This window comes from Equus caballus, chromosome 5, assembly GCF_041296265.1.
Source record: "Equus caballus isolate H_3958 breed thoroughbred chromosome 5, TB-T2T, whole genome shotgun sequence".
Taxonomy (NCBI): Eukaryota; Metazoa; Chordata; class Mammalia; order Perissodactyla; family Equidae; genus Equus; species Equus caballus.
The window spans coordinates 814,162-841,988 of record NC_091688.1 but is presented as its reverse complement, the minus strand read 5'-3'; the positions used below and the strand labels follow the sequence as shown (position 1 = coordinate 841,988).

Genomic DNA, 27,827 nt, shown 5'->3' with positions numbered 1-27,827 from the left:
ACTTTTCCAGAGAAACAGAGGCCAACTCTTCCCGCACCCCCTACCAAACCGCGTCAGGAGCCCACATTCCCTGCCTGCCTGTTGCTCCACGCACAGCCCGGTTTGCAGAGAGGACGGAAACAGCTGAACTCAGCCTCAGGGCAGGGAGGGTGGGCATGGGAGGGTCGGGTGGGTGGAGTGGGAGGGGCAGTGTCCTCTGGGAAGGACCGGGCCAGGGGCGCCTGCGACTTTAAGCAGCCGTTCATGTTGGGGGTTAATGATTCACCAGAGGCTCATTTCACAACTTACCAAGGGTCAGCTTCCCTTGACACGTGTGAGCTCGGTCCTCTCTGCTCCTCACCTTGTGCCAGCTCCCACCCAGAAGGCCCCCCAGGCAGCCTACGGCATGATCTCCATCACTGAATGGCAGAGTGAGTGCGCAGCTGGTGCTGTCGAGGGGGCGGGGCTGGAATGGGGTATCCAGGGTGGGGTGGGGCTGAGATGCCCCCCTCAGCCAAGATCTCTCTCTGGGGAACCGACGAGGTGACCTCTGGAGCCAATATGTGGGAGCTGCTGTGTTGGCATCCTTGAGGCAGCGGGGCCAGGGCCGGGGGTGGCTCACCTGCCTTCCGGTGGGTGGGGAGTTGCTCAGGGCCCCCCGGGGGGCCAGAGGCCAGTGCCTGGGGGAGCTGGCAAGTTCACCACTCAGGCTGGTCCCTTTCCCATTCAGGGTCTTGGACCTGGGATGCTGCAAAGGTAGACTCAGAAGGCCTCTGCCCACTCCGACATCCTTCCTCCCCACAGTCTCAGGTGTCAGGTGGCCCTGGCTCCCTTCTTATCAGAAAGTAAGCTCCACTCCCCTCCCTGAACCACCATATCCCCACTCCTGAACTTCCTGCCCCTGCCTTTGGGGGAACGACAGAGAGCTCGTCCACGGGTCTGGGAGGGTGGGGACCGTGGCTCTGTGAGCTTCACTTGTGTGAGTTCCTTAAAGACCCCAGCCCCAGTGTCTCGGCTGTAAACTGGAGAGAATATTCATCCATTGACGGAGCAAATTCGTCTCCTCTCTGTGCCAAGCACTGTGTTGGGCAGAGTAGACTGCAGTGTTCCCTGCTTACGTTCCAGGTCACCGACAGGCAAAGAGCCAGAATGTGGAAGGTCAGATGGCGATGGGTCCTCTGGACAAAAACACAAGATAAGGTGGCTAGGGAGTGCTCACAGAGTGGGGAGGAAGCCTGCACTGGGAAGGGGCCTTGAAACAGAGACCTCCAGGAAGGGAGCAAGAAAGCCGTGCAGCTGTCTGGAGGGGAAAATGCTCGAGGAGGCGAGGACAGCCGGGGAAAAGGCCCAGAGACATTAGAACACAAGGCGTGTCTGAAGAACTAAGAGGCTGGTGTGGCTGGAGCCAAGTGAGTAGGAAGGAGTAGTAGGAGTTTACTCAGAGAGCCAAGGGGGAGGTAGACTCTTTGAGGACGCTGGTACTATCTCCATAAGCTGGGAAACCAAGGAAGGGTTTTTGGGAGAGGCGGAACAAGATCTGTGTACGTTTTCAAGAGGTTTACTCCAGATGCCGACTTGTGAATGGATTGTGGAGGGATGAGGGAAGCAAGGGGAAACAAGTTCTGTGGTGAGGTGGTGCAGGAGGGCTGTCTGAGGTGGGACGGGGCAGCAGAGCTGTCTGAGGTGAGACGGCGCAGGAGGGGTCTGAGGTGAGACAGTGCAGGAGACAGTCTGAGGTGAGACGGTGCGGGAGAGCTGTCTGAGGTGAGACGGGGCAGGAGACAATCTGAGGTGAGACGGGGCAGGAGACAGTCTGAGGTGAGACGGGGCAGGAGACAGTCTGAGGTGAGACGGGGCAGGAGACAGTCTGAGGTGAGACGGGGCAGGAGACAGTCTGAGGTGAGACGGGGCAGGAGACAGTCTGAGGTGAGACGGCGTGGGAGAGCTGTCTGAGGTGAGACAGTGCAGGAGACAGTCTGAGGTGAGACGGGGCAGGAGACAGTCTGAGGTGAGACGGTGTAGGAGACAGTCTGAGGTGAGACGGGGCAGGAGACAGTCTGAGGTGAGACGGGGCAGGAGACAGTCTGAGGTGAGACGGCGTGGGAGAGCTGTCTGAGGTGAGACAGTGTAGGAGACAGTCTGAGGTGAGACGGGGCAGGAGACAGTCTGAGGTGAGACGGCGTGGGAGAGCTGTCTGAGGTGAGACAGTGCAGGAGACAGTCTGAGGTGAGACGGGGCAGGAGACAGTCTGAGGTGAGACGGTGTAGGAGACAGTCTGAGGTGAGACGGGGCAGGAGACAGTGTGAGGTGAGACGGGGCAGGAGACAGTCTGAGGTGAGACGGGGCAGGAGACAGTCTGAGGTGAGACGGGGCAGGAGACAGTCTGAGGTGAGACGGGGCAGGAGACAGTCTGAGGTGAGACGGGACAGGAGACAGTGTGAGGTGAGACGGGGCAGGAGACAGTCTGAGGTGAGACGGGGCAGGAGACAGTCTGAGGTGAGACGGGGCAGGAGACAGTCTGAGGTGAGACGGGGCAGGAGACAGTCTGAGGTGAGACGGGGCAGGAGACAGTCTGAGGTGAGACGGGGCAGGAGACAGTCTGAGGTGAGACGGGGCAGGAGACAGTCTGAGGTGAGACGGGGCAGGAGACAGTCTGAGGTGAGACGGCGTGGGAGAGCTGTCTGAGGTGAGACGGGGCAGGAGACAGTCTGAGGTGAGACGGTGTAGGAGACAGTCTGAGGTGAGACGGGGCAGGAGACAGTCTGAGGTGAGACGGGGCAGGAGACAGTCTGAGGTGAGACGGGCCAGGAGACAGTCTGAGGTGAGACGGCGTACGAGAGCTGTCTGAGGTGAGACGGGGCAGGAGACAGTCTGAGGTGAGACGGGACAGGAGACAGTCTGAGGTGAGACGGGGCAGGAGACAGTCTGAGGTGAGACGGGGCAGGAGACAGTCTGAGGTGAGACGGGGCAGGAGACAGTCTGAGGTGAGACGGGGCAGGAGAGCAGGGCGGTAGTGCTGTCCTGGTGGGAAGAGGTCAATGCTGGTTCTTCCTGAGGAAATTGCTGGAAGGAATGCTGGTGCACTGCATTGGGGTGTGGTGGCCGGAAGTCAGGAATGCCTGCAGTACTTCTCCTGAGCAATTACAAGTCTGAGTGGGGGGAAGCAGGGGTTGGCTGCTAGACGTGTTGAGTTTGATGTGCCAGTAGACATCCAGGAGAGATCTTAAGTGAAGTCAGGTCTATGAGTCTGGGACACACAGAGAAATCTGAGACTTACCAGCATCTTGATGGTATTTAGAACCATGAGAGCTGGTGACATGCCTGGGGCACAGTTCTCAGCCTCCCCACTACTGACATTTTGGAGCAGGGTACTTCTTTGTTGTGGAGGCTGTCCTGTGCTTTATAGGCTTTTAGCAGCATCCCTGGCCTCTACTCACTGGATGCCAGTAGCATACTACCACTCCTAGTTATGACAACCGGAAATGTCTCCAGACATTACCAAACGTCCCATGGAGAACAAAATCGCCCCCTCCTCTCCCTCCCCCACCCCAAGTTGAGAACCACTGATCTAAGAAATAAAAATAGAGAGAGAAGAGGGCTGAGCCTGAGCCCAATAGCAAGCCAACATTTTATTAAATGAAAATGTGATAAGTCCTATGAGAGAGAGAAATGAGGGAACCAGATTAGGTCAGGGAAGGGAGAGTGGATCAGTGTTCCCTGAGGAACTGACATTTACACTGAGATTTGAAGGATGATTATGCAGTAAAGCAGATAACAAGTGGGAGGAAACCACATATTCAAAGGCCCTGAGGCAGAAAGGTTCATCAGGGAAACAATAATGTGGTTGGAGTACGGCAGGCAAGGGGGATAGTGGCAGGAGATGAAGTTGGACCAGCAGGCCTGGGCCCCAACCTGCAAGGCCTGTAAGCCAAGGTGTGGATGGGAGGACGCTGTTTCATTCTAAGCCCAGTGGGAAGCCATGAAGGATTCTATGCAGTGCGCGAACATTATTGGATTGAATGTTTTCCAAGATCCCTGACTGCTGTGTGGAGAAGGGATAAGAGGGTGGCAGGATTAAGCGGGAGACTACCTGGGGTTAGCTGAGGGAGTCAGGAAAGAGGGGATGGAGGCTTGGCATTAAGCGGTAAGAGGGAAGCAAAATGGACTCCCTTCAAGATGCATGTGGGGAGAAGCAGCAATAAGACTTAGCTGCAGATTGAACGGGGAGAGGGCAGGGCCAGTGAGGAGGCTCAGCGCCGGCTCTCGGGCTGGGTGGCAGAGGCATTTTTATTCGTTTGGGGGAAACCAAGGGAGGTGTGAGTTTAAGGAAGGAAGACCAGGAGCCCGGTTTGGACCTGTTGAGTTCACAATACCGCGGAGAGAGAAAACCAAGCAGATACGCTAAGCAGCCAGCTAGATGTGAGTTTGGAAGCTCAAAGAAAGGCATGGCAGAAAGACAATCATGGATGTTGTCAGCACACCAGTGATACACAAAGACGTGGGCTACGTGTGGAGGTAGAACGAGAAGAGAAGCGAGCTGGAGCCGAAGCCCTGAGCAATTCAAATCGCAAGAGGAAAAAAGAGAAGTAGGAGCTGGCAAAAGAGACGGGGAAGGGTGGTGAGAGCAGCAGGGGGAAATCAACCGCACGGAATCGTGCAAGCCCAGAGAGGACACTTCAGGAAGGGAGTGGCCAGCTGCTGACGGACGAGGACTGGTGCCTGTCCATTGGATTTGGGAACGTGGACATCACAGGTGGCCAAAGCAGGAGCAGTTTTGTGGAGGGGTGTGGGAGGCGGAAGTGGACTGGGCAGGGTTGGTTAAAGGCAGTTTTTCTAGAGCCAGACTTCAACCCCTGGTTCTGCCAGCTGTTGGCTGTGTACCCCCGGCGGAGTTTCAGTTCTGCTTGTGAAATGGAGCTAACGGAATACATATCTCATAGGCAGCTATGAAAAGTAGATGAGTTAGTGCTTGAAGTGCTGGACTGTGCCTGGCACCGTGTGTTCATCAGTGCTGGCGGTTATTACTAGTCATCACTATTGTTAGCTTTGAAAACTGAAGGAAAGCTCTTTCTCTTTCCATTCCCTCCTTCTTCTTCCTGAACTTTAGTCCTAAAACCATCAGGTGGAGAGGGGGGAGCCCAGAGCTGGTGTCAGAGCCCCAGCTGGTGGAAAGGTATTCACTCTGGGCTGGCCTGGTGCCAGGGCAGGTGAAGCATCCTGGGCGTCAGGGCTGGGGTGGAGAGTGCCTTCACAGTATGGAAACCGTGGGTCACGTAATAGAGGCAGTGAGAAGAAAACAGCACCACGATTGTTGATATGTCTGCATGTCCTGCATCTAGTCACGAGGAGACATGGGACAAACCAAAGAGGGGACAACTGCAAAGTAACCGGCCCGAACCTTCAAAAGTGTCCAGGTCAAGGAGAAACGGAGGAGCTGTTCCAGACATGAGGCTAGAGATGTGGCAACCAAATGCCACATGGGATTGGGAACTGGACCATTTTGCTGTAAATGATATTCCTGGGACCCCCCTGAACCCCGCCCGGGGGCTGAGGGTTAGACGCAGGAATGGATCAACACTAATCTCCAGACTTAAAGGGCTGTGTCCTGGCCGTGCAGCAGAGCACAGGAAACCACGCCGCAGTATTCAGGGTGACGAGTGCCCGGTGGCAACTCAAACGGTTCAGGAGAAATTCTTTGTATTGGACTTGCCACTTTTCTGTGCAAAATTAAAGAGAGTGAGAGAGAAGTGAGTGGTGTTCGGAGGCTCCCTGCACAGCCCTGGCCGAGGGCCCCGCCCGCTCCAGGTGACACTGCTTCCCCCTCTGATGGCACCAGGCCTGGCCCCTGCCTTCAGTCCCTGCAGTGGGCTGCGGGCCACGGCGCCTCTGGGCAGCCACTCCGGAGCTGCTGGGCACTGAGGTCGCGAGGTTTGGGCCGCCGGCCACCCCTGGCGGGCTTGGCACTGCTGTCCTGCCCTTCCTCTCGGCCATGCCCGCTGCCCAAAGGGAACTTCAGGGGCAGCCCTGCTGGTCACTTGACTGAATCGCCGAGGAGGGTCTGAGGCTTGTGAGTGAGAAACACAGTTTCTGACCCTTTTCTGTGAGGTTTTGTGTCCACGGTGCAGTTTCTCCGCTGAATGCTGGAAGCACAGTGTGTGACCCGTCCCAGGAAAATTCTAGAACTGCACCAGCCCTTCGAGAAGAGCGTGGAACAAGTGGAAAAGTAGTAAACACACCAACCAGCAAATCATTGTTGCAGAAGAAAGTATAATATAGAACAGAAGACCTAAGTGTGCATTTGAGAAACTTATGCTGTTTCTACAAAATGAGTAGAGGCTGTTCCTAAGTGTTTGCAGGGTGGACATATGGATATTTAACAAGATCAACCCAATAAAATGCTCACGTTGTGTTTCCACATAAAAACATCTGCTGAGGGAGACAGGGCATATCATCAGAACTGAGATCAATGACCTATTTTTATGGCAGGTGTAAGCTAATAACAGATATTTTTATTTTTTTAATTCAATTTATTTAAACTAAGAAAAAAGTTAACCCATTGTTTCATTTTCTTTCAGTTGTAAATATAACTTAGCCAAGAAGTCGTCTCAATAATTTTGTTTTTATTTTGTTTTGTTTTTACAGTTCTGCCTCTTAACAACCAAACTTTTTACAACTATCTATAAAAGCATGGCAATAATACCAATTTCATAGAGATTGTGAGGATCAACTCTAAAGTGTTAACAAGTCCAGTAAGATTTTTCTCTTTAAAAATTGCCTATATGTTTTCTTTAAGAACATTAAGCCAACTTCAATTTTTAATAAAATTTTACATGTTGTAGTTTAAAAAGATACTCCCGCCATGTTCCTATCTTCCATAAAATTTACAATAAAAAGAAAATAAGGCATTCCAGCTATATTAAGTAAACAAAGCAAGTTGCAAAACTGTATGTACAATATAAAGTTGAAGTCATACAACCCCATAGTAATTTTCTAAAAGGAAGCAACAAAATTCCATTTATAACAGCATCGAGGGCCGACCCTGTGGCCTAGTGGCGTGCTCTGCTTCGGTGGCCCTGGTTCCATTCCCGGGCGCAGACCTACACCACTCATCAATGGCCATGCTGTGGCAGTGACCCACATACAAAGTAGAGGAAGACTGGCACAGATGTTAGCTCAGGGTGAATCTTCCTCAGCAAAAAAAAATAAATAAATAAAAATAATTTTTGAAATATATAACAGCATCAAAACAAATAAAATACTTAGGAATAAACTTAACTAAGGAGGCAAAATATTTGTACACTGAAAACCACAAAATATTGCTGAAAGAAATTTTAAAAGACACAAATAAATAGAAAGATCCTGTGTTTATGGATTGGAAGACTTAAGATTGTTACGATGTCACTACTATCCAAAGAAATCTACAGATTCAACGCAATCTCTATCAAAATCCCAATGGCATTTCTTTGCATAAATATAAAAACCCATCCTACAATTCATATAGAATCTCAAGAGATCTCAAATAGCTAAAGCAATCTTGAAAAAGAACAACAAAGTTGGAGATTTCATACTTCCTGACTTCAAAATTTATTACAAATCTCCAGTAATCAAAACAGTGTGGGACTGGTATAAAGACAGACACAGAGACCAATGGACTAGAGCAGAGAGCCCAGAGACACACCTGGCCTTGACGGCCACAGGATTTTCAACAAGGGAGCCAAGACCATTCAATGGTGAAAGGACGGTCTTTTCAACAGATGACATTGGAAAAACTGGACATCCACAGGCAAAAGAATGAAACTGGACCCTTACCTTATGTCACAAGGTTTATATATATACACCTAATTATCTGAAAGTTCATTTTAGATCAAAGTAAGAGGTAAAACTATAACTCTTAGAAGAAAACGTAGGAGAAAAGCTTCCTGACACTCAATTTGACGATGCTTTTCCAGATACAAGACCAAAAGCATAGGCAACGAAGGAAAAAATAGGTAAACTGAACTATCAAAATTAAAAACTTTTATGCACCAAAGGACACATCCACAGAGCAAAAAGGCAACCTATGGAATGGGAGAAAATATTTGCAAGTCATACATCTGATAAGGAGTTAATATCCAGAATATGTAAAGAACTCCTCCAATTCAACAACAAAAGACCCAAACAACCTGTTTAAAAAATAGGCAAGGGACTTGAATAGACCCTTCTTCAGAGAAGATTTATAAATAACCAACAAGCACATGAAAAGATGCTCAACATCCCTAATCCTTAGGGAAATGCAAATCAAAACCACAATGAGGTACCACCTCATACCTATTAGGATGGATGCTATCAAAAACAAAACAAAACAAAAAACAGAAAATAACAAGGGTGGGTGAGGATGTGGAGAAACTGGAACCCTTGTGCACATGTAAAATGGTGCAGCTACAATGGAAAACTGTATGGTGGTTCCTCAAAAAGGCAAAAATAGAACTACCATCTGATCCAGCACTTCCACTTCTGGGTATTTGTCCAAAAGAAGTGAAGGCAGGGTCTTGAAGAGCTATTTGCACGCCCGTGTTCACAGCAGCATCATTCACACTATTCACGAGGCAGAAGCAACCCACATGGCCATGGATGATGAATAGATAAACAAAATGTGGTCTCTACACACACTGGAATATTACTGAGCCCTGATAAAGGAAGGAGATCCTGTCACACACTACAACGTGGATGAACCTTGAGGACATGGTGCTAAGTGAAATAAACCAATCACAAAAAGACAGATAACTGTATGATCCCACTTATATGAGGTGCCTAGAGCAGTCAGAACCACAGAAACAGAAAGAAGAATGGTGGGTGCCAGGCACTGGGCGAGGAGAGAAGGAGAGATAGTGTTTAATGGGGACAGAGTTTCAGTTTTGTAAGAGGAAAAGAGCTCTGGAGATGAATGATGATGACAGTTGTATGACAGTGTGCCTGTACTTAATGCCACTGAACTGCACACTTAAAAATGGTTAAGATGGGGGCCAGCCCCTGACTGAGTGGTTAAATCCGCATGCTCCGCTTCTGTGGCCCAGGGTTTCACTGGTTTTGGACATGGCACCACTCATCAAGCCATGCTGAGGCGGTGTCCCACATGCCACAACTAGAAGGACCCACAACTAAAAACACACAACTGAGTACCAGGGGGCTTTGGAGAGAAAAAGGAAAAATAAAATCTTTAAAATTAAAAATTCAATCAATTCCATTTAAAAATGAAGCAACACAATGAACTGTCATTTGTTGACTATCAGAGTGGCAAAAATAAGCAAAATTAACAATTCTGCCTGATGGAGAGGGTTTAAGAAAAAAGGGACTTCAGGGCCAGTCCCCATGGCCTAGTGGTTAAGTTTGGTGCACTCCAATTCGGTGGCCCGAGTTTGGTTCCCAGGCACAGACCCACATCTCTTGTCTGTCAGTGGCCGTGCTGTGGCAGCACCTCACATAGAAAGAGGAAGATTGGCAATGGATGTTAGCTCAGGCAAATCTTCCTCAGCAAAAAAGAAAAGAAAAGGAAAGAAACTTCATATCCTGTTATTGTTACAACTTTTCTTCACTGGATCTGAAAAGCATGTCAAATTGTCAAAAATGTAGCCCTTGACCAAACCAGAGAGGCTTAATATCTTGCACTTCTCTTCTGTGCTCACTGGCTCTGAGCAAACTCCTGCAGCTTCCCAGAAGGCCCTGAGGCACAAAGCCAGAAGGCAGGGGCAGACTGGGAGGGGCTCTGGCAGTGTGGGTCCACCTTGCGCAGGCCTGCCCAGCACTGAGGCTGAAGTCAGGAGGCTCGGGGGCATACGGCAGTGCAGCCAAGGTGGCTGCTGCAGGAGCAGGGAGGAGAATGGAGCAGGTGCAGGCTAGGGTGTGGACTCCCAGGTGGAAAGATGAGCACATTCCTGGTTGACAACTTCTATTTTTCCAATCAAGTGTGAGAGGTCATCACCCGGAAGCTGGGGACGGGCAGTGTAGAGGAGCGATGAGATGGTGTGAAGCATTGTTCAGGAGGACAAGCCTCTTGGGAAGTAGAGCAGGACAGCCGGGTGGTTCGGAGACTGTTTGGGGCTGGCCGCCATGACTTCTCAGTGGTCTTCTCCTGCCCGGGTGTGGGTTGGGCATCAGCAGGTCCCAAGGGCAAGAGGACAGAAGAGAGTAGGCAGGCGTTTGTGTTATGCCAGGAACCAACCCTGAGAATGATCTGGATGGTGTAGCATTTGAAGACAGGAGGAAGCCGAAAATGGGAAGCAGTGAGGGTGGCACCAGCTGCCTCATGGGGTTGCTGTGAGGACAGAGCCATACGCAGAGAACAGATCACCAGTTCCCAGGTGCTAAACAGAGGTTCCTGCCCATCCTTCCTTTCCCTTCTCGTCCCCTCATCCCTGAGACCACGGAAGTGAGATTCCCGGATGGAAATAGAGCCACCCCAGCCCCCAGCCCCCAGCGGGCTCCTGTCCAGCAGCAATGGGGGAAAGTTCCAGCACCCCAACCTGCCCCCAAAGCCCTCCCCCGACGACTTCCTTGCCCATTGCAGAGATTGGTGTGGGCACCACTGGCTTCGGTGTCTTCTTCGTCCTCTTTGGAATACTCCTGTACTTTGATGCAGTGCTCCTGGCCTTCGGAAACGTGAGTGCCAGCCCTGTGTACCTCCCCCGCCAACCTACCTGAGGTCTCTCTTGCTGGGAGGGTCAGCCCCAGTTCATTCAGACTGTGCCCATCCAGGGGTCAGGCACCATCAAGTGTGGGCAGGCGAGCGTGGCTGGGATGGACAGCAAGGCCTGCTGGGCACAGAGAACCTGAGGACCCGGATTCTCATGCCAAGCTCTGGGTGAGGCCCTGGGGACGCCGAGATGAATCCGACTCTGTTCCTGCCATGGGAATCCCGCCGCCTAGGGACAGGGATGCCACACGGACATACACGACTGGGGAGGAAGTTGGGGCAGGGTAAAGTCACAATAAGATGAACACATTTGGTGTGAAACAAGGTGCGTGGAGAAAAGAGCACACCCAGTGAGAGAAGGATGAAAATGCATTTGGAAAGGAGACGGGCATGGAGGCAGACAGAGCACTTCCAGCGGGGTGGAACACGTGGGAAGAAAGCCAGACCCAAACATCTGATGGGGTCCAGGCACTGTGAAGGGGTCGTTAGGAGTGGCAGGGCCGCAGAGCGGGGGGCCTGGGATGTGACTTCACAGGCAGCGGAGTGCTGACGGCTCCGTGGGATGTTGGGTAAGGCCGCTTAACACGTTTAGGCACCATTTGTCAGACAGAGAGATGCTCATTGTCTGTCCCATCTTCCTTGGAGGTGTGGTGAGAAATGGAGTCCTACACGAAGAAGTGCTTGGGGTCCAAGAAACTGGGTCAGACTGAGTGAGAAGCTAGAGACATTCAAATTTCTCCTTGTCCATCCCCCTGCCTCTGGGCAGTCCCATTCCTAACAAGCCTGAACTACTCAAGGCTCTGGGATTTTGCCACGTTGCTGGCTTGCCCTCTCTGATGTCGTCCTTCCTTAGCAAGCCCTGCCCCACGCCTGACGGCGGAGCACCTGGCCCCTGACCCCGAGGGGCTGGTGTGTTGGCGCTCATGCTCCTCTCCCTGCCCCGCAGCTCCTGTTCCTGGTGGGCCTGTCCCTCATCATTGGCCTGAGGAAGATGCTCGCCTTCTTCTTCCAGAGGCACAAGCTCAAGGGGACCAGCTTCTTCCTGGGAGGTGTGGTCATTGTGCTCCTGCGCTGGCCCCTTCTGGGCATGTGCCTGGAAACCTACGGATTCTTTAACCTCTTCAAGTGAGTGCCAGTTCCCTCCCCGGGACAGGTCCACAGGGCCTCTGAGTAGCTAAGATCACTTCACCCGGTCTGGGCAACACCACCAGCAGGGTGTGCAGAGGCTGAATTTCATCCACAAGAGATGGGAGCTGATGAAGGACTGAGAATGGGAGGGGTGTCAGGCAGACACTTGGGAAGGCCCTCCTCCAGTAGGTGGAAGGGTAAATTGGAGGGATAAGCCCACCAATCAGCAAACACTGAGCACCTGCTGTGTGCCCAGCACTGTGCCTGTCACCAGGGAGGAGGCCAGAGCTGCCCTCCAGTCCAGCGATCTAGACAAGGAGCAGGGGCAGTGAGCCAGCATTTGCCAGGCCCCTAACATGCACCAAGTACGCTCATATCATCATCTCATCTGTCATCTCCACAACCCACTGCATGATTGTCCTCCGCTTCACAGATAGGAAACCAACGCTCAGAGAGTGCCCCCTGCCCGAGGCCTCACAAGTCATGTGCAAAGGATCTAGACTTGATCCAGGTGTCTCTAGCTCCTGGTCCCACACCCTTCAGCCTGGCCTGTGTCAGCCTGGGCCTAGTGAAAGGCAGAGTGGAACTTAGGAGGGATGTGTGGCCACATTCAGGGCCAGGGAGGTGTCCTAGAGGAAGCAGGACCTTGAGAGGTGGGGAGGGTCTCAGAGAAGACTGGAGGGTTCTCAAGGAGAAGAATGGCCTTCATGGAATATGGGGGAGGGAGGGGAGACCTGAGTGCCTTGGAGCCCTGTGGAGAGAAGGGGGGTGGGGTGAGGATGATGGAGGATGGAGAATCATGGCTATGGCCTCACGGGAAGGAGCTGGGAGCAGGAGCCACTGGGTTCTCACAAAGCCTCCACTTGCTCAGTGCAGCCCTGAAAACACCTTGATTCGCCTGAATGACCTAGACCTTACAGACATCAGGGAGTGCAGCTTCCAGAAACTGAATTTTCTCACCATGCTCTGCCATCCGTTTATTCAACATTCAAATATGGCTTTACTCAAACAGTCATTTATTCAGTCAAATATATAAAAAGCATCTACTGTGTGCCAAATGCAGGGCTGATATGGGGATATGGCATGAAACAAGGAGAAACTTCCTGAGGAAATTGCAATTGAATAGGAGACAAGCAAATTCCGACAATGGCTACCATTTATGGAGGGCTTCAAAGTGTAAGTGGGGCTACTGCAGGTTTAGTAGTTCAAACCAGAAGTAGACCTTGACAAAGATGCCTTGCAGCAGCATTGTAAGGGACAAAATATAATAATAATAATAGAGTGACGTCAGCGTCATGGCAGCGTGAGCTTTCCCGGCACTCTCCCCTCCACCATACAATGAAAAGGACATTTGTACTCCAACAGGGGACATCCACACAACACAAAAGACGTCTGAGAGACCACCCACACAGCCATACAATGGGGGGCAGAGACACTGGAGACCCCTTGGAGGAGGTGGAATGGGGTAAGAGAGAACTTCACATTCTCCTCAAAAGACAGCAATCCAGGACCATGCACAGCCTCCAGGAGGGAAGGAACGAAGCAGGGGACGTTCATCCACAGGAACATCAAAGATCCCTGAGGGCCCTCGCAGCCTAGGGGAAAGCCCCTACCGAGGTGAAAGCGCCCCCCTCCCCCAGAGCTGGCTCCAGTGCCCAGGATCTTGGCTGAAGGCGGAGAGCTCAGAATACGTGACTTTTGACCCCCACCCAGTGGCGATAGGTGGCAACTGTGACCAAATAGCACACAACATGCAAAAACAGAGCCACACCCTCTAGCAGTATTAAACGTTATAGTAAATCTCCAGACCAGAGAGAAAATGACAAGAACCCAGAAATCAGTCCTGAGGACACAGAAATATGTAATCTAAATGACAGTGAATTCAAAACAGCTATCATCAAAAAACTCAACGAGGTAAAAGAGAATGTAGAGAAACAATTCAATGAGTTCAGGGGCTGCTTCACAAAAGAGATTGAAACTATAAAGGAGAACCAATCAGAAATATTAGAGATGAAAAACACAATTGATGAGATAAAACAAAATATGGATTCTCTGACTGCTCAAGCAGATATCATAGAGAAGTGAATCAGCATAATTGAGGATAGACATGTTGAAATGCTCTAGACGGAGGAGGAGAGAGAACTAAGACTAAAAAGAAATGAAGAAAGTCTCCAAGAAACCTCCAGCTCAATGAGGAAATGCAACATAAGAATTATAGGCATTCAAGAGGGAGAAGAGAAGGAGAATGGAGCAGAAATCTTGTTCAAAGAAATAACAGCAGAGAACTTCCCAAACCTGGGGAAGAAGATGGAAATCCACGTGGAAGAAGCTGCCAGATCTCCTAAACATGTCAATATAAAAAGATCTACTGCAAGGCTTATAGTAGGGAAACTGTCAAGAGTGAATGACGAAAAAAAAAATACTAAGGGCAGCAAGGCAGAAGACAATAACCTACAAAGGAACCCCCATCAAGCTCTCAGCAGATTTCTTTTCAGAAACCTTACAGATTAGGAGAGACTGGAATGACTAGAATATTCAAATCTTTGAAGGACAAAAACTTTCAGCCAAGAATACTCTATCCAGTGAAAATATCCTTCAGATATGGTGGAGAAATAAAAACTTTCCCAGATAAACAAAAACTAAGGGAGTTTGTAGCCACAAGAGCCCCCCTACAAGAAATCCTCAAGAAGGCCCTCATACCTGAAAAACAAAAAGGGAGAAAGGGGTTACAAAGCACAGAGTAAGGAGATAAATAGGTAGACAAAATCAGAAAATTGTAGCTATACATCAGAACAGGTTAGCAAATACTCAAGTATAACATTAAAGATAAAGGGAAGGAAAACACCAAAAACAAAGATAATCTTGTCGTTTTAACCACAAACTCGCAACACAAGATGGAATAAGATATGAGAAAAACAACTTAGGAGGGAAAGAGGAGAGGGACTGAATCGGTTAGTCTAAGAAAATCAGAGGCCATCAGAAAATGGACTATCTTATCTACAAGATTTTGAATACAAAACTCATGGTAACCACTAAACAAAAAATCAGAACAGAGACACCAATAATAAATAAGAAGAAAACAAAGAAACACAACATAAAAAAACTACATAACTCAGCTGGTAGACTGAAACACACAGGAGAAGAAACAAAGGAAATGCAGGAGAAATGGAAAACAAGTGACAAAATGGCAGCATTAAGCCCTCATATATCAATAATCACCCTAAATGTAAATGGATTGAATTCTCCAATAAAAAGACACAGAGAGGTGAGATGGATTAAAGAACAAGACCAAACAATATGCTGCCTCCTGGAAACACATCTCAGTTCCAATAACAAACACAGAGTCAGAGTGAAGGGATGGAAGATGATACTCCAAGCTAATGGCAAACAAAAGAAAGTAGTGTTGCCATATTTATATCAGACAAAGTAGACTTCAAGATAAGGCAGGTAAAGAGAGACAAAGAGGAGTAGTGTAAAATAATCAAAGAGACACTCCATCAAGAAGACATAACACTTATAAATATCTATGCACCCAACACAGGAGCACCAAAGTACATAAAGAAACCAATAACAAACCTAAAAGAAGATATTAATAACAGCACAATAATAGTAGGGGACCTCAACACTCCACTCACATCAATGGATGGATCATCCAGACAGAAAGTCAACAAGGAAACAGTGGAATTAACTGAAAATCTAGGCCAGTTGGACTTAATAGACATGTATAGAACACTCCATCCAAAAACAGCAGAATACACATTCTTCTCAAGTGCACATGGAACATTCTCAAGGATAGACCATATGTTGGGAAACAAGGCAAGTCTCAATAAATTTAAGAAGATTGAAATAATAACAAGCATCTTTTCTGATCACAATGCTATAAAGCTAGAAATTAATTACAATAAAGAAGCTGAGAAAGGGACAAAGATGTGGAGACTAAACAACATACTATTGAACAACCAAAGGATCATTGAAGAAATTAAAGGAGAAATCAAAAAATATCTGGAGACAAATGAAAATGAAAACATACAATACCAACTCATATGGGGTGCAGAAAAAGTGGTACTAAGAGGGAAATTCATCACAATACAGGCACGCCTTAACAAAGAAGAAAAATCCCAAATAAGCAATCTCAAGCTATACCTAACTGAATTATAAAAAGAAGAACAAACAAAGCCCAAAATCAGCAGAAGGAGAGAAATAATAAAAATCAGAGCAGAAACAAACGCAACTGAAACCAAAAAGGCAGTAGGATGAACAAAACAAAGAGCTGGTTCTTTGAGAAGATAAATAAAATTGACAAACCTCTAGCCAGACTTACAAAGAAAAAAGAGAAATCTCAAACAAAATTAGAAATGAAAGAGGAGAAATAACAATGGACACCACAAAAATACAAAGGATAATAAGAGAATACTATGAAAAGCTATATGCCAACAAAATGGACAATCTAGAAGAAAAGGATAAATTCTTAGACTCTTACAACCTCCCAAAGCTGAGTCAAGAAGAAATAGATAATCTGAACAGACCAATCACAAGTAAAGAGATTGAAACAGCAATCAAAATCATCCCCAAAAATACAAGCCCAGCACCAGACAGCTTTCCTGGGGAATTCTACCAAACTTTCAGAGAGGATTTAATACATATCCTTCTCAAGCTATGCCAAAAAATCAGGGAAGATGGAACACTTCCTAACATATTCTATGAGGCCAACATCACTCTGATACCAAAACCAGACAAGGACAACATAACAAAGGAAAACTACAGGCCAATATTGCTGATAAACATAGGTGCAAAAATCCTCAACAAAATATTGGCAACCTGAATACGGCAATACATCAAAAAGATCATACACCATGATCAAGTGGGATTTATACCAGGGATGCAGGGATGGTTCAACATCTGCAAATCAATCAATGTGATACACCACATCAACAAAATGAGGAATAAAAACCACATGATCATCTCAATAGATGCAGAGAAAGCGTTTGACAAGATCCAACAGCCATTTATGATAAAAGCTCTTAACAAAAAGGGATAGACAGAAATTACCTCAACATAATAAAGGCTGTATATGACAGACCCACAGCCAACATCATACTCAATGGGCAAAAACTGAGTGCCATCCCCCTGAGAACAGGAACAAGACAAGGGTGCCCACCCTCACCACTCTTATTCAACATAGTACTGGAGATTTTGGCCAGAGCAATTAGGCAAGAGAAAGGAATAAAAGAAATCCAAATAGGGAGTGAAGAAGTGAAACTCTCACTGTTTGCAGACAACATGACCTTATATACAGAAAACCCTAAAGAATCCATCGGAAAACTCTTAGAGATAATTAACAACTACAGTAAAGTTGCAGGGTACAAAGTCAACTTACAAAAATCAGTTGCTTTTCTATACTCTAATAATGAACTTACAGAAAGAGAACTCAAGGATACAATTCCATTTACAATCACAACAAAAAGAATAAAATATCTAGGAATAAATTTAACCAAGGAGGTGAAGGACTTACACGATGAAAACTATAAGACATTATGGAAAGAAATAGATGATGACATAAAGAGATGGAAAGAGATTCCATGCACATTGATTAGAAGAATAAACATAGTTAAAATGTTCACATTACCCAAAGCAATCTACAGATTCAATTCAATCCCTATCAGAATCCCAATGACATTCTTCATGGAAATAGAGCAAAGAATCCTGAAATTCATATGGGGCAACCAAAGATGCCGAATTGCTAAGGCAATCCTGAGAAAAAAGAACAAAGCTGGAGGCATCACAATCCCTGGCTTCAAAATGTACTACAAATCCATAGCAATCAAAACTACATGGTACTGGTACAAAAACAGGCACACAGATCGATGGAACAGAACTGAAAGCCCAGAAATAAAACCTCTCATCTATGGACAGCTAATTTTCGACAAAGGAGCCAAGAACATACAATGGAGAAAAGATAGTCTCTTCATTAAGTGGTATTGGGAAAACTGGACAGCCACATGCCAAAGAATGAAAGTAGACCATTATCTCACACCATACACAAAAATAAACTCAGAATGGATCAAAGACTTGAAGATAAGTCCTGAAACCATAAAACTCCTGGAAGATAATATAGGTAGTACACTCTTTGGCGTCGAACTTAAAAGGATCTTTTTGAACACCTTGTCTTCTCAGACAAGGGAAACAAAAGAAAAAATAAACAAGTGGGAGTTCATCAGGCTAAAGAGCTTCTGCAAGGCAAAAGAAACTAGGATCAAAACAAAAAGACAGCCCACCAATTGGGAGAAAATACTTGCAAATCATATATCCGACAAGGGGTTAATATCTATAATATATAAGGAACTCACACAACTGAATGTCAAAAAAACAGCAACTAGATCGAAAAGTGGGCAGAGGATACGAACAGACATTTTTCCAAAGAAGATATACAGATGGCCAATAAACACATGAAAAGATGTTCAACATCACTAATCACCAGGGCAATGCAAATCAAAACTACACTAAGATACCACCTTACGCCTGTTAAAATGGCTATAATCACTAAAACTAAAAATAACAAATGTTGGAGAGGGTGTGGAGAAAAGGGAACCCTCATACACTGTTGGTGGGAATGCAAACTGGTGCAGCCACTACGGAAAACAGTATGGAGACTCTTCAAAGAACTAAAAATAGAACTACCATATGACCCAGCCATCCCACTCCTGGGTATCTACCCAGACAACTTGAAATCAACAATCCACAGTAGCATATGCACCCCTATGTTCACTGCAGCACTATTTTACAACAGCCAAGACATGGAAACTATCCAAGTGCCCATCCACTGATGATTAGATAAAGAAGATGTGGTATATATATACAACGGAATACTACTCGGCCAGTAAAAAAGACAAAATCATCCCATTTGCAACAACATGGATGGAGCCAGAGGGAATTGTGCTAAGCGAAATAAGCCAGACTGAGAAAGACAAACACCAGATGATTTCAATAATGTTGAATGTAAACAAATACATGGACAAAGAAAACAGCTCAGTAGTTACCAGGGGAAGGGGGTTGGGGGGTGGGCACAGGGGGTGAAAGGGGGCACTTATGTGGTGACAGACAAGAAATAATGTACAACTGAAATTTCACAATGATGTAAACTATTATGAACTCAATAAAAAAATGCTAATAATCAGAGCTATCAGGACCTCAGAGAAGCAGGTGAACCTCGGGGAGTTGAGACCCAAGAAAAGCAGATAGTACAGCCAGAATTCAAATTCCTAACCCCTTACCTCTCTACTACACACAGGGATCCCTTCCCATACCAACCAGGGCCTCTACGCCCTTTGAAGCATCACACATCTGCCCCCAGCCGGGCTTGCCAGGGTGGGTTCGATAAGAGTAGGGGTGCCAGGGTGTGAGGGGGAATGAACACGTGCCCGGAGCCCAGGAAACCTGCAGCAGGTGGTGCACACCCAACTAGGGAGAAGACAGGGACAATCATAAAAATAAACTATCCTGAGCGTTTCTGGTGTAAGGTCCTGTGACGTAGACACTATTATTATCAACCCCGTTTTGTGTCTGGAAACTGAGACTCAGAGAAGAGAAGGACTTTGACCAAGTTTCTACAGCGCCGGTAAACGGCAGAGCCAAGATCTGAACACAAGGAGTCTGACCGCAGGGTCTTCACTCTTAGTCTTTCCACCTGACTGCCTAAGAAATAGGTGCAGAACCAAGCCCCCCGCCAGTACCCAGGGCCCACTCTCCTGGGAGCCAAAGCTGGAGACTTTGGGTGGACCTCTGCCTCACTACCTTCTATGTTCCCCTCCGGGGCCATCACTGACCACTCCTCCACCCCTCTGCTCCTAGGAGCTTTTTCCCTGTCGCCTTTGGCTTCCTGGGCAATGCCTCCAACATCCCCTTCCTGAGTGCGGTAAGTGGCAGGGTGGGGGTGCCTTGGGGTGGGGGAGCACAGGGAGTTGGTCAAACTGCTGCCTCCAGTGCAGAGGACCTGCCCCATCTCCCCTCAGACCTCCTTCCCCAGGATGGCCAGCCCCAGCTCCTCTTCCCTCCCTGTGCCTTTTCCATTCGACAGGAGCAGATGAGGTGAGGGCACTTGTGAGCACCTGTGCGTAAGGAGTCTGGGTAGACAGGAAGGTGGCTATTAATAGCTTCTTATTAGAGCCAAAGAAATGAAGACTCAGGGAGTTTAGGTGACTCAGCCAGAAGGTGCCAGAGATCTCCGGGGACCTGGCGGAGTCGGGCCCCAGGCATAGAGAGGATGTGTGACAGCCAATGACAGCAGGAAAAGCAGGTGGCAGATTTTGTCCTCTCCTTGGGGCAGGCATGGGGCAGTGGTCCCCAGGCCCTCCCTTTGAAGCACCTGACAGGATATGAGCTCTCTGAGAAGCTGGGGGAGGCCCTACGGCCAGTGCCTTGACACGCCCCGTGGCCCCTCTCCGTGTCTGCATTTGGCACTGCTCCGGCTCTCAAGGCCAGCTCTGCTCCATAGTAACCTAGATATTGAGTCTGCTCCCCACTCTTTGTCTGGAGTAATGATTTTTGGCTCCCACAGCTGTTCCAGAGGCTTCAAGGTGCAAGCTCAATGGTCTGAACAGTGGAGATGAGCTCCTTGAACTTGGATCTTTGATTAAGGGGCTGGAAAGGAAATGGGGGCCACTCCCTCAGGCCCCGACCCTGCACTGACTCATCTCCCATCATACTCGGACCTCTCCAAGTCCAGAAGGAAGGATGGAGACAAGTGACTGACTTCAAATCCCCAAGTCAACTCAAGAGGCTGTCAAGACGACTGGGAGCAAAGATCCAGGGCCCCGTAGAGAGGGGCCTGGGGCTGGTATCACACCCTGCGCTGTATTTATGGGAGGAAAGGGAAGGATTAAACCCCTGAGCTGTGAGTGTGTGTGAGACTCAAAGTCGGTGTCTCTAGCCCCCTAGGTCCACTCCCTGACTCAGGGCAGGCAACGCACACATCATTGCACATGGCGAGGGGTAGGCCTGCTCCCATAGGCTTTTATTTCTGTCCTGGTGTAATAGTCCTACTGGGTGAGACAACATGTTTGCAAGTCCCTGTTAGCAGTAGGCACTAGACAGTGATGGGTATTAATCCTGCATACTGGCAGGAAGTGCTTCTCAACCATTAATTAAGGGGATGTCTGCACAGTGCACCCACCAGGTAGAGCCTGTGCTGGGAGAGCTTCCTGTTGGAGAGAGATGTAGCCCCACCTTCCGAGAGCCCCAGTCTGATAGAGGGAACAGTCTCCATCCTGGGGAGCCCTCATCAAAGGTAAGGAGCGCTCTTGCAGGCCCAAGAAAGAGCAAGGCATACGTTTAGTAACTCTGTGAAAGCCTGTACGTCTGTACTGGCAACGGAGTGTGTGCTGAGTGTGCAAAGGGAAGGGGACCCACCCCTGCCTCCAAAGCGAGGGACCAGGACAAAGCAGTGTGATCACCCACCAAGAGATGCAGACGTGGGTCCCAGGAGCAGCTTCTTCCGATGTGCTACACCTGGAAGTCACTTCTCTGCGTCCCCTTAGCACTTCCCACGTATGTCCACCTCCTGCCATTTTATTCTGCTCTCTTAGCCGGCTGCTTACATACCTGCCTCACCGTCTAACCACATCATATTCATCTCAAAGCCCTGTGCTGAGCAACGGCTCAGCAATTGTTTAGGGAATGACAGGAAGAAGGAAGGAAGGAAGGAAGGAGAAAAGAGAGAATTTCGCCCGAGTGGCAGATAGTCCAGGAGCTACCTTCTGGTCTGAGACCCAAGCAGAGCTGGCCAGAGCTGGGAGCCTGTGGGAGCAAGGACCCCCAGTCAGACTGCACCCCCTCCTCTCCTTGCCTCCTCCTTTACCAGGCTCACCTCACACTGGGTATGCTCGTGGCTCTTGTCCAGAGGGGGAACAAGACATCTCACAAATAGTCCATTTCCACGTTGTTTGGGGCAGAATGGGTCTCCAGCTGAGCCGGTCTGGAAGAAGGGGCTGAGGAGGATGGAGGGAACTCATGACAATCAGACAGCCAGCCTTGGAGAGCTTCTGGGGGAGGAAGAGGCTGATTTCAGTCCTGAGAGCCAGGAGGCAGGAGGCAGGAGACAGCAGCACGGGCCGTGCTCTCTGAGGGGTCTAAGGAGGAGGGAGAGAGGCAGAGGTGGGCCTGTGCCTGGAGACGTCACTCAGGGCTTTATAAAGGGACACAATCGGGGGCTGGCAGAGCAAGCCCAGGAGCACAGCTCCCCTCCCTCCGGGCGTCCACTCACCTCAATAGTCACAGCCTCAGAGACCCTACGGCACTCCCACCGCCCCAGGACAGCGCCAAGGTAGGTGCACAGCAGCATGCACACCTGGGAGGCGGCATCCACACCTGGGAGGGGTCTGCCCAGCCTGGGGAAGCTCTGGAGGTGGGAGCAGGAATTCAGTTCCTGGACTGACAGATGTGTCCCGGGCAGGCTGGGGTGGGCAGGGGGTGATCCTTCCTGAGGACCAGGTTGGCCAGATTATTCTGGGATGTCCAGATGAATACACTGACTTTTGCATTTTATTTGTGAAGGCAAGACCCTCCCAAGGACTCCCCTTTCTGTGGCAGGAATACATGCAATGAATGAACTCTCTGTGGCTGGGATTAGAGGGAGCTGGGGGACCCCTCAGGGCTCATGGGCTTATCACGGCTCCTCTGAGCAGTTCCTCCAACTTATGGATGGCAAATCCAAACCTCCTACAGAGTCCCTTCCCACCCTTCGAGCCCCCTGCACTGAGAACTGGGGTCCCCCCAGGAGGGAGGCCACCCCAGCTCAAAAGCTTTCTGATCATGCCTGGAATTTCTGTTACTAAGTAGAAAAGCCCCACAGGCAGGGAAACCACATTGCGGCCCCTTGGAAGCTGACAGTTCTTTTCCAAACAATTCAACTCTACCACATGTGTTCAGAGTTGGGGGAATCTGTGTGGGTGCGTGTGTATGTGCATGTGTGTGTGTGTGTGTGTATGCGCACGTGCACCGGTCAGGCAGTGGGGGATGACCAGAGCTTTCTCGTGGCACCCATAGTAAGCGCTCTCTATCACAGGTGAGAGGAGCACTGCCTGCTACCCACACAGCTTGCCTTCTCCCCGCTTCCTCACGTGCCATCCTGCTTCTGCAGGGCAGCCAGAATGCTCCATCTGAAGTGCAAATCTATGCACATTCCTCTCTGGCTCAGCCCTCTGGGATGATGCCCCTTCGTGGCCCCCGCCCTAGCCACCTCACTCTCTCTCTCCAACAGAGCCCACCCTCCTGGCGGGCTGGAGGACCCACAGTTCCCTCCACACCCAGCCTGGCCAGCGCTCCAACTTCCCCTGCTCGGACTGCCTTCTATAAACCTTTATTCATCGGCTGACTTGAGCTGAGAAACTCAGCTCAGGTGCCAGTCCTGCAGTAAGCCTGCCTGGACCCTCCAAGCGGGGCTCCCGCAGCCCCCACAGCTCCTGTGTACCCACAGGCCCATCCTCCCAGTGCACTGTTATTCTGAAATGCTCAGCTTCTCGTGCTAGACTTGCGATCTGGGGGAGGGGCTGCAGAAGCAGCCGTGGGTCTTGGCACCCCTGTGCACGCCTGGTGCCTGGGCCGCACTCTGATCAGGAAGGATTCCTCAACCAACCTGGACCCCGTTCCCCCCGGGGGCTGGAACCACAAAAGGACTGGTTTACACTGTTCTCTCTAGTGGACTGATCCTGCCTCTACCCCAACGCCCCGTCCCAGGCCTTAAGGCAGACGCAGAGAGCCAAGGTCTGGGTTTCTGGTGTCACAGAATCGAAATCTACCAGGAGGGGCCGGCCCTGTGACCCAGTGATTAAGTTTGTGCGCTCCACTTCCACAGCCAAGGGTGTCACCAGTTCCGCTTCAGATCCTGGGTGTGGACCCCGCACCACTCATCAGGCATGCTGAGGCGGCGTCCCGCACAGCAGAGCTGAAGGACCTACAGCTAGAACATACAACTATGTACTGGGGGGCTTTGGGGAGAAGAAAAACCAGGAAGATTGGCAACAGATGTTAGCTCAGGCCCAATCTTCAAAAAAAAACAAACACACAAAGTCCATGAGGATAAGTGACCATCTGAGGGGACAGTTAGTGGCCAGTCTGATCCGATGCTCATATTATGTAGACGGAGCAATAAGGCTTGCTCATGTCCCACTGGGAGGCAGGGCAGAACTGGGGCCAGATTCGGATATTCCTGATCCTGTTTCAGGATTCCTACCATCTACCCATGCCTGGGTCCTGGAGGGAGTGTGGAGGGGAAGGGAGAGTGGGGCGAGGACAGAGGGATGGATGGGGCTGAGCAACCATTAGGAGCTGCCTCTGGCAGAAGGCTCCAGCCCTTAGATCTGGCGCTGACACCCTTTCGCTGAGCCTACAGCGCAACCTCCTCCCTATCAGTTTGTCATTAATCACGCCTGTTGGACACTCTCAAAGTGTCTGACGACTTTTTCAAAGAGGAATTAGACATGGGAGCTGGAAGCACTGTGTGCTGGGGGTAGAGGACACGAGAGGGGAAAGGGAGACGGGGTGAAGGGAGATGAGGGCACACAGCTCCCACCTCAACGGCCTAAATCCTGAGGTCAATTCCATTCACATCCTCCCGGCCCGCGGAGAATAGAATATAGAGACAATCGACCTGAGAAATCAGGGAAAGGTTTTTCTCTTCCCTGAATTATAGGCAATAAGACAATTTAATGACGGTCTTCAAGGCTGGGAAAGGCCATGAGAAAGAGAGAGCGCAGGATGATTGCCTCTCTCTTCCCTTTTTCTTGAAAAGGAGAATTAAGTGACTATTACAGCAGGAGGGAACTGGGCCAGGTCGAGAAGGCACATTCTAATGAGGAAAGCAGACCAGGACTGATGCAAAGCCTGCTGGAGGGGAGAAGAGCCAGCTCCCAGGCTCCAGAGCCAACGTTTGGATCCCAAGGTCCTTCACTCGGCAGAATGCCTTGCCCCACTTCCCTTCACCCCTCCCTGCTCACTCCGACACATTGCATCTCACCCCTCCTTTCTCCAGCATTCCTCTCAAGCAAACCTGAGATTCAGAATCTGGGCCATTCTCCAGCCTGAGCAAGCTTGCCCCTTCCATCAGTATGGATCCTTCTTCCTTCCTAACTTTACTGGTCTCACTTCCTCCAGGAAGCCCTCCCTAACAATCCTCCTTTAGCATGAGTTCAGCTTTGACGACGATACTCTGCATGTGGTCTCAGCGTCATTTCTACGATGCATCTGTTCAGACTCATCCCTCCACTGGAGGCCTCCAAGGACAGGGGCTGTCTCTTCCCTTCCAGGGTTTTCCTCTTCATACCAGGCTCTGCCCCGGCACCCAGCCCAGACCCTGCACCTGACCTGGTCCTTCCTCCCTCTCTCTGTCTCAGCCTCAGGGCACTTCCAGGACCTGCATCATCTCACCAAGATGAACTCGCTGGTTTCGTGGCAGCTCTTGCTCTTCCTCTGTGCCACCTCCTTCAGGGAGACATTAGAAGAGGCGGCGCCCGTGGAGCAGCCTAGATCCACAGGTACGCACTGTTTGGGAAGAAGGGTGGGAGGAGCTGCAAAGTGAGAGTTACCATATTTTTCAGATTATAGCTAGTCTATCAAAGTGAGTTTAACAGTGCATCTACTGGGAAACTGAGATGGGCCCAGGCAACTCATTCAGGGGAATCCCTTGCAAGTGAGGGCTGTCTTGCCACTGTTATGGGGGTCAGGAGGCTCCCCTGGGTCTAGGTGCTTGTTAACCACCGGGCTCCTGCACGCTTTCTCTGCTCCACGCCGACCACCTCTCTGTACAGACCTATTGAGAAGGAATTCACAAGGTAGGTTTCTTTTATCAGTGACCTCAGACACTTTGTGGGGAATTTGAAAAAAAAAAAGAACCTAAACAGAAGGACAGATCCAAATACCTGTCAACCGTGTGAGTTCACTGTGGAACTGAAGAACAGGAGAAACTGAGGCCCCAAGAGGGAACCAAGCCTCCCCAGAGTCGCCAGCCAACCGCTGGGACGCCCAGTGGCACACAGCTCCCCACGAGTGCCTCGGAGGGCCGAGCTAGAGTGCAGTGGGGCTACCACTGCCTGGGGGCAGCTCTCTCGGCAGACTAGAAGCGCGCTGAGCCTGTCCGGACCTCAGCGTCTCCAGTGAGACGTGCAGCAGACTCTACACATTTGATTTCACTGTCTGCATAAGATATCCCGGATCAAAAGAACACGGGTCTGGTACCCTTTGCCCGCAGTGTCTTCTCTCCTGGGCTCAGGTGTCTTTTCTGGCTGAGGGAGGCCCCCAGAGAATAACCTCACCACTGCCCCAGGACGACGAGCTCTTGGCTCTTTTTGACAAAAGGCTTTCAGGAGCCTGAGCAGTGATCCTGCTGCTGGGACGTGGCTGTAACTAGGAAGGAAGCCACGGTCCCTCCGCATCTCAGTCAGGCCCTAGGCAAGGCAGGAGGCCGCCTAGGAAGATCTTCATTAGATCTGGAGACGCCCACACTCCTCCAAAGTGAGCCAGGACATGGAGGAGTGGGGCTCAAAGCCAACTGCCCTGCCAACACACACCCACTCACACACCAGGCCTCATTGCCACTAATCTCCTACCAACATTGGCTGGGGTTATTTTCTACTAAGAGCTACTTGCACTATTTTACTGGCAAAAATCATAGCGAACTCAATGAGCCCTGCGTGTGAAGTGCCTTCCCAATGAGCCCAGTCTGCCTTCAGTCCGAAGGGGAGAGACTGATTATGCCCGGAGCGGAGGAGGGCAGCTGGCTGAGGCGACCCAGATAATTTCCCACTCTTACATTCAGTCCTCAGATTCTTATTATGGGGTCACAATTATTGGGGGGCTGCGTGGGCACGATGGTCTCAGCTCCCATTTCTTGATTTCTGTAACCACAAGCTTCTCATTAGCTTTCATATATTTAACGAGCATTTGCTGAGGCCCCACCATGAGCAAGGCACTGTTTCCGGCACTCCCAGAGACAGACAGGAATGGACACACCCGCCACCCTGGGGCTCACAGTCCAGTGGGCCAGCCTGATGCTGAGAGGGACAGAGGCCAGCAATGAACCAAGAGGAGGAGCAAGGCCAAGTGTCCAGCAAATACTGTCGTTTTATTTCCAAGCTGTGCCCTGCTTGCTTCCTAAAAGGAAGTAATGTCATATAAACGCTATTTAAGATTAATTCTGGAAAACATCTGAAGTCAAAGCTCTGTTGAAGAAGGGAGGAGCAAAGGGCCTCACCATCCAAGCTAAGATGCTGGTGCTGATGGTGCCTGGCATTGAGCTCGGGGCTTGCTCGAGGTCAGGGCACAAAAAGGAAGCCAGGAGGGCATGTCCGTGGGTGTTCTGAAGCCGCCTCTTGTGGGCCCGGCTTCATCGCAGCCTCTCTCTGTGGCTCTGTCCTAGGCCGGTGGCTCGGACCCCTGGCGCTCCTGGCCCCCTGGGCGCAGAGCCCGCGCTGCGCGGAGGGGATGCCCGACCCCGTCGGGCGGCGCCCTCGGGCGGCCTCGCTGTGCCCGTCTCCGGGGAGCTCGACGGGACCCCAGCGGCCGGGCCCGTGCGCCCCCCGCAGCCTCCGGATCCCCGCGCCCCGGGGCGCCGCGCTCGTGCGGCGGGCGAAGTTGCTGCCCGCCTACCGCTGGAACTCCTTCGGGCTGCGCTACGGCCGGCGGCGGGCGGCCCCAACGGCACCGACGAGGGTCCGTGCGCGCGGGGCCGGGGCTGGGGGCAGGACAGAGGGAGGGGGACTGGAGTTTCTGTCCTGAAGCGATAAAGGAAATGCTGCCGACTCACCCGCGTGTGCTTTGTGGCTAATTTTTGCCGGCAGGCCGGATGAGACTGTTTCCCTTGTCTCCTCGACTGGACGTTAAGCTGGTTTTACGATGGCTTTGGTGTCACCGAGGTCAGGGCTTTTCAGACTAGAGGTGGTGAAGGACCAGGTGGTTTTTTCTCCAATCCGGGGCAGATCAATACTTTTAAACACACACACACACACACCCCATACACACACTAAAAATGAATCACTAAAAAACTGAAAAATTAAAAAAAAAA

General features: G+C 50.1%; 1 protein-coding gene across 5 annotated transcripts; it reads left to right on the top strand.

Annotated features, from left to right (window-relative positions):
• Positions 1-260: 260 nt before the first annotated feature.
• On the top strand, positions 261-27,569 carry KISS1 (KiSS-1 metastasis suppressor). 5 transcript variants are annotated; one of them, XM_023640330.2, is made up of 5 exons: positions 275-410; positions 10,523-10,614; positions 11,595-11,773; positions 19,625-19,688; positions 20,331-20,670. In XM_023640330.2, exons 1-5 carry the CDS (start codon positions 386-388, stop codon positions 20,367-20,369), a joined length of 399 nt encoding a protein of 132 aa, XP_023496098.1. In that variant the 5' UTR covers positions 275-385; the 3' UTR covers positions 20,370-20,670. The 5 variants fall into 5 exon arrangements, with proteins under 5 accessions (XP_070122325.1, XP_023496098.1, XP_070122326.1 ...); XM_070266224.1 differs by lacking the exons at positions 10,523-10,614; positions 11,595-11,773; positions 19,625-19,688; positions 20,331-20,670 and adding exons at positions 25,162-25,302; positions 27,183-27,569 and having other exon boundaries at positions 261-410; XM_070266225.1 differs by lacking the exons at positions 275-410; positions 10,523-10,614; positions 19,625-19,688; positions 20,331-20,670 and adding exons at positions 25,162-25,302; positions 27,183-27,569 and having other exon boundaries at positions 11,647-11,773.
• The last annotated feature ends 258 nt before the right edge of the window (positions 27,570-27,827 follow it).